At 36.7% G+C, this 6,607-nt stretch overlaps 1 protein-coding gene across 1 annotated transcript; it reads right to left on the bottom strand.

Annotated features, from left to right (window-relative positions):
• Nucleotides 1-2,435: 2,435 nt before the first annotated feature.
• Nucleotides 2,436-3,714, bottom strand: LOC123498925. Its single transcript, XM_045246472.1, has 3 exons — nt 3,554-3,714; nt 3,358-3,446; nt 2,436-3,094 (listed from the first exon to the last, which is right to left on the bottom strand). The coding sequence occupies exons 1-3, from the start codon at nt 3,708-3,710 to the stop codon at nt 2,942-2,944; spliced, it is 399 nt and encodes a 132-aa protein (XP_045102407.1). The 5' UTR covers nt 3,711-3,714; the 3' UTR covers nt 2,436-2,941.
• Between the last annotated feature and the right edge of the window lie 2,893 nt (nt 3,715-6,607).

Here is a 6,607-nt window from a genome sequence, read left to right on the forward strand (position 1 = left end):
CTATGGATTCACTCCTTGTGTTCTGTCCATTTCGTCCTGTGTCACTCCCATCACCCGCATTTCTTCCTCCTGTCCCTTCCATGCATATTCTCTCTCTCTCTCTCTCTCTCTCTCTCTCTCTCTCTCTCTCTCTCTCTCTCTCTCTCTCTCTCTCTCTCTCTCTCTCTCTCTCTCTCTCTCTCTCTCTCTCTCTCTCCCTTCCTCACTGGTGCATCTACCGCTTTTTTTTTTAACCAACTAGTACAAGCTTTTCGCCGGTAAAGCGAGGGATGAAAACAAAAAGTGATGTGAGATATTTGTTTCTGTGAGTTAAATTTTAGTTTTTTCGCTCGCTATCAATGGTTATCCCTTTCCTAGTTCGCTTTGCATGGCTGTAGTTTCTTGGTCTCTTTTGTATATATTTTTTGTTACTGTTTATTGTCTTTTTTTATCGTTTGTCCTTTCCTTTCTTCTTTTACTTTGGATATAAGAACACAGAAACATAGGATAAGATAGTATAAGAACCAGTCAGGGCCACCACACGTGAGTCTCTGTATGGAATGGACATAACTCACATCCACCCATCATCCTTTTCCATAATTCCCTGTTGACTACATTTGCAGGATGATTACTGAGTTTTCCAGCCATCGATCTCTCTTGACCGGTTTCGTATGTCCCTACTTCACTTCCTACTGTCTGCACTTCCACATCTTTCTCCCGTCTTTTAATTTCTTTGGCTAAAAAAAAGAAAGAATCCACTGTTTGTATAAGCCACTGCCGTCTCGTTTCCCTGGCAGGCAGCGTGAACCAGATATACTCATTTCTCATCTTCTCCCATCCTTGTCAGGTGGAAAACTCAACATCACTTTCAGTCACGGTTCTTCAGCTACCACCACTATTGCAGTCTCACAAAATAATAAAAAAAAGAAAAACTAATTCATTTTACTAGATTAAAAAATCGTGTTGTATTTAATTGTAACACGCAGCTTATTAATTTCAAAAAGCTCTAGGGGAAGTGACGCGGATTTCTAAGAGTGCTTTTATGATTCTAGTGATAGATCAACAAGATTTCTTCATTTTGATCAACAAGATTTCTTCATTTTGAACAGAGGAAACAAACCAGAGAACAACACCACTTTCAGTCATGGTTCTTCAGCAACCACCACCATCACCATCTCACTCATTACAAAATAATAGAAAAATCACAAGGGCAAAAGGCAATAAAAAGAGTGAACAAAAATAAGAAACACAAGAAACAAAAGATAATGATGGAAGCTGCAAGAGACTCACTCATTCCCCTAAAATATTCACCGAAGCTCAAATCTACTTCCGTATCCATCCTTCCTTTGACTATTTGTTCAGATTAAGTTGTACACATACATTTTTTGTACTTTTTTTTTAAATAGCCACCAAATGTTTACTAAGTTACAATATGTGTTTAACGTTTATTCATTTGCACTTTCGTTTCATCAATCCTTGGCAATATTGTTCATAGATGCACCGTCACTTATATAAGATAGATGTATATATCATGTACGAATAGTGTATGTATATTGGTTAATGTATGCATTGTAAGTCTGTATGTGTGTACAATCACCTGCACGTGTGCGTGTTATATTTGCAGCAGTGCTACTGTAGTTCAGTAATCTTATTATTTCTCTTATTTCTTCTTCTCAGTTTGTTATTGAGCTTTGTTTTGTTTTTCTTGTATACTGATTAATTTTCTTATTTCTTTTCCTTCTTCTTTTGTATATTTCCATTTTTCAATGCATTGATGTACTAATTAACTATTCATTATGCTTTATTAATTTCATAATGTCTTTTAGGTACTTTTTCCTCTTCCTTTTTTATTACTATTTTATTTCTTATATATATATATATATATATATATATATATATATATATATATATATATATATATATATATATATATATATATATAATTTTTTTTCTAGTCTTTTTTCAAATGTTAATGCCTCTTGACCAAAAAGCCTCAGCTTATGAAGGAGTATTTGTCGTATCAATAATTGTAGGAGATAAATATATGTTTTCTTTGACAAACATAATTAAATGTTTGAAGTGTTTTAGATCTACCTGTGTTACACAGTCCTACCCAAAACACTCCAATAAACTGCACGCTAATCCGTGGAAACCAAAATTTTACCGCCCAATTCGTTGGAAAACAGCCCATTTGGGTGGAAAATCCGCGAGCCTTGCAACTTTGACGTCCGCTGCGGCTTCGCTTTCTAGTGTGCAAGGATACATTCACCAATCATGCCTCATCACCATGCAACATAGCGCATAGTGTATATGAGGATTAATTCTGATACTCACATTGTCACTTTCATGTTTTATTAGTTTAATTGATGCTGGTTTCTAAGAATGTTTTTACGGATGGTTTTTCAATTTCAATCTCAAAACAATCAATAATTGATTCAACATTATGGTAGTAAGCTTCGAATGCATGTGGAAGTCTTTTTCTTATCATCTCTCAAGGAGGCCAGTAAATGAGACCTTGTAAACAACTAGCCACTATTGGTATGTGACGTGATAGTATCCTGCTTACCATACCTACAGATATCCCAAACATAATTATCAGCAATAATGTTACTGGGGATAGTTGTGCGGATCCTCATTAACACCAATGACACAACATCACTTTTTGTCATTAGCTGCTCCCTTTCACGATAACAAATTTTGTTGCCCAGTAAATTTACAATGTCCAGGTGTTCTTTATCTAATCCAGTGTAACGCATTGGGTTATTTCTAATATAGTCTCTAGTAACGATGAGTGACAAACTTTTTCCCTCTTCTTCACTTACCTCACTTATGGATGGCATGAGAGAGCTCTCAACCTCCTCCCTTTCCGGACCCAACCAACACCCACAGGACACACACACGCGAGTCTTACACTTTGTCCAGCGCCTGCATGTACTAGAGTTCCTTCTTGGAGTTGTAGTCTTCAGCAGTCTTGGTCTTCATCACTTGAAAGGGAAGCAGCAGCAGACGATGGAGAGTTATTTTGTTGTGGAGCGTTGTCCGTATTGCAGCCTACATCAGCCTTCCGTGGTATAATGCTGGTCTGTAAAGCCACTGATCTCCTAGGAATCAGTACCTGCAATAAAATAATGATAATTTATAAATGATAATACATATAGTAGTACAGCATGTTGCTACGCCAGGGTTCAAGACCCTCATTGTAAAACACCTCTATAAGGAGTATAGTACTGTGCAATATTGCCTCCAATGTTGTACGCATTTTGGCATCTCTTTGGTCCCCAGCCAACCCCTTTCTTCCTCTTCTAACATGGATAAATTTTCTTGCGATATATGAAAAGAATACCAATTTCTTAAACTTAAATTATAGAATAACCTTACCTGGATACCAATGTCCTTCACAGGAGACTCAGACTGGCTGGTTCCTACTATCTCATCTTCTGGACTTACTGTAAGCTGAGCAGAGTTTTCTGAAAATGATAAAAAAAATTAAATAAATAAATAAATCCTTAAATAACTACGAGATTTAATTAGTGTTTCACATAAGCATATTATTCAGTTTAATATATGTACTTACCAGAAATGTTTTCTTTGTCTTGCAGTATTTCTAGGATTTTCCTTTTCCTTGCCGCAACCTTACGGTTCTGATTTTCTGTCTTTTGCCTTCCCTGACACTCAAATATGTGAGGAACAACACCTTCCTTGAGGTATACTTTCCCTCCCACCATCTTCATATACAGGTAGTTGGCAACATCGTTCTCAACCTGAAAAGGAAAATATTAACTTTAGCTATATTCTTCTTCTTTCACATTCCATCTTTCCCCACTTTCATTCGGTTGCACAATCATTATCAGACATACTTTACTTAACCTAACCTTGTCTGGACATGGAAAACTACCAGTAACAAACCTGGACAGAATACAGGGGGCTTACCTGACTCACCTGGGGCAAAGTAACTTACTGTAATATACTATACTAACCAGCTCTCCCGAGTTAGCCTACTGTGGTCAAAATGTACTGGTGTGTTTTCTACTTAGTACCCATTCTAACTTAGTGGTATATTATTCCCACAGCTAAATCGGTTCATCCAAAGCACTAAAGCTCCACAATATTTGCAGGTTAGTTATTCACGCTCACTACCTTATACTAACTTCAGTCAATACTTACATCAAAAAGATCTTCACAACAGTAGCACGCATGTTCTTTCATAGGGAAGTCTCGTCGAGCAGAAATCCACCACTGTTTCCGTATTTTCTTGTTCCTGGGCACAGTCAAGAACCTTTTCTCTGGTGTCTTGATGGTGGTGTTCGTGCAATGAGACACAAAGCAAACATAATACGGTCTTTTTTCTTGGGACATGACTGTGGCGACTTACGAGGCAGGGGGGAATGAAATACACGGGCTTTACTAGCTGTTTGTTTACTAGCCAGCCTTCTACGTCACGGCCAATCACAGAGCGTCCACAGGTTACGTGACATTTCGGCCACAAAAAAAATGCTTTATTTCATTTACTGTACATTTTTATGCAAAATGAATATCATTACAGTGATCTAGAGCCTTTAATGCATCTATAAAATCCTAATACTCCTCAAATTAAATTAGAATAAATTAGTCTATTTTATTTATAGTGGTACCCATATTAGGGCCCATATCACCACCCAAGTGCATCTTGGATGTAACCACCTAGAACTTAGGTGTCATGGTGACATGTAGGTAACTTTAAACCACTCAACAAATGGCATAGCTTCAAAGTGGTATGTAGTGGGATTCGAACCTACGCGTGGACGTCTGCCTGATCCCACGCTCACCACCTTATCCACTACGCCACATGTATATATACATAATTTAATTCTCCTCTCTTAACACTCCCTCCTTTAAATAACTAAGAGAAGCTTGCATTATATTTATATGTCTCTCAAAACCTTCCCTTTAATTTTTTTTCCCCCATCTAAAGCTTCCCGCTTTTAAATATAGGATGAACACCTTACACCTCCTCCATACGTAATATACAGCGAGGCCTCACAAATCACAATATACATGTACTGTTTCCCCGAGGGCACCATTAGAATGATAAATATTCTTTCCCTTTTATACATAACACATGGAAGGAGCTTGTGTGTATGTAGTGTATTCTGTATTGTATTGTATTTGATTATTGCATTTTCCATCCTGTTTAGAAGAAAAGAAAGGAAAAAGGGAGAGATAAGGATAGAGAAGAAGTAAAAGTGGGATGTGGTGAAGGGAAGGGAGAGATGAAGATGTGAATGAAAGAGGGAGAAAAGGAGGAAGGAAGCAGGAGATCAGAGAGGGTGAGTGGGAGAGATCGAGAGAAAGGAGTGGATGGAAGTGGGAAGAAATGCAGGGAATGGTGAGGGAAGGAAAAGGAAGGGAAAGTTCCGAGGAAGAAACAGGGAAAGGAAGGAAAGGATAAGAGGATGGAGGAAGAGAGGAAGAGGAGGAGGAAAGCGAGGTAAAATTAGCCTTACTTTTATAGGGGAAAAAAAATCGAAGAAATTGAAAAAGAAGAAAACTTAGAAGAAAACTTTCATCCCTAAGAGTTTGAGAGAGAGAGAGAGAGAGAGAGAGAGAGAGAGAGAGAGAGAGAGAGAGAGAGAGAGAGAGAGAGAGAGAGAGAGAGAGAGAGAGAGAGAGAGAGAGAGAAAAGAAAAATGGAAAATATTGTGTAATCTAATGTAATGATATTTTCTGCCTGCTAAAGATAAATAAATGAATGTTGCAAATGGTCGTGTGAAGAAAGAAAGAAGAAAGAAATATATTTATTGCTCAGACTTTTTTACAAAGTATGGAGCACAGCCCCTCAATATGTACATAATCTTATGTATCACCTAAACATTCGCAACAATGCATTAATAAACTGTGCCAGATTTATTAACAAGTTTACATTACCACTTTGCATCAGCTTGACAAATTTAAAATTATTTGGTTGCAATCTATAATATTCGGGTATGTATCTATTTCTCAATTGAAGAATTTCTTGATTTTGACAAATCAACAAAGCATGGTATTCATCCCCTATCAATTCATTATTACATTTAGTACAATAACGCACCTCTCTGTCTGTTTGATTATATCTACCAACAATGATTGGTAATTTATTATTTCCGTGCGAAGCTTTGACAAACTTATACGATTATTTTTATTAAGTTTAAGCAGGTATTCTTCAATTCCATAAATTTCTTTATATAATTTGTAAGTATTACAAATACCTTTATTTGATATGTTTTCGTACCACTTGTTTATCCATAAGTCTTTTAATTTTTGTTCAATCGCTTTTCTGAACCATTTAGGGTTACTAACTGTCTGCGCCATCCACACCCATGACATTCCACACTCTATACAAATATTTTTGATGTATTCTATCCATGGTGACAAATACAGACCGCTCGTATATAACTGTAATAAGCAATTATACATTATATAACTTAATTTAGTGTTCTTTCCCGTCACTAACCTAGACCAATAACTTATCATCTTACACTTAATAGTTATATCAAGAGGGTAAACCCCTAGTTCACCGTATACCATGTCTGTGCTGGTGTATCTATGTACATACAAAACGTGCTTCAAAAACTTCATATGTAGTAATTCTATTTCCTTATAGTACAATCAC

This window comes from Portunus trituberculatus, chromosome 48 (genome assembly GCF_017591435.1).
Source record: "Portunus trituberculatus isolate SZX2019 chromosome 48, ASM1759143v1, whole genome shotgun sequence".
Classification (NCBI taxonomy): domain Eukaryota; kingdom Metazoa; phylum Arthropoda; class Malacostraca; order Decapoda; family Portunidae; genus Portunus; species Portunus trituberculatus.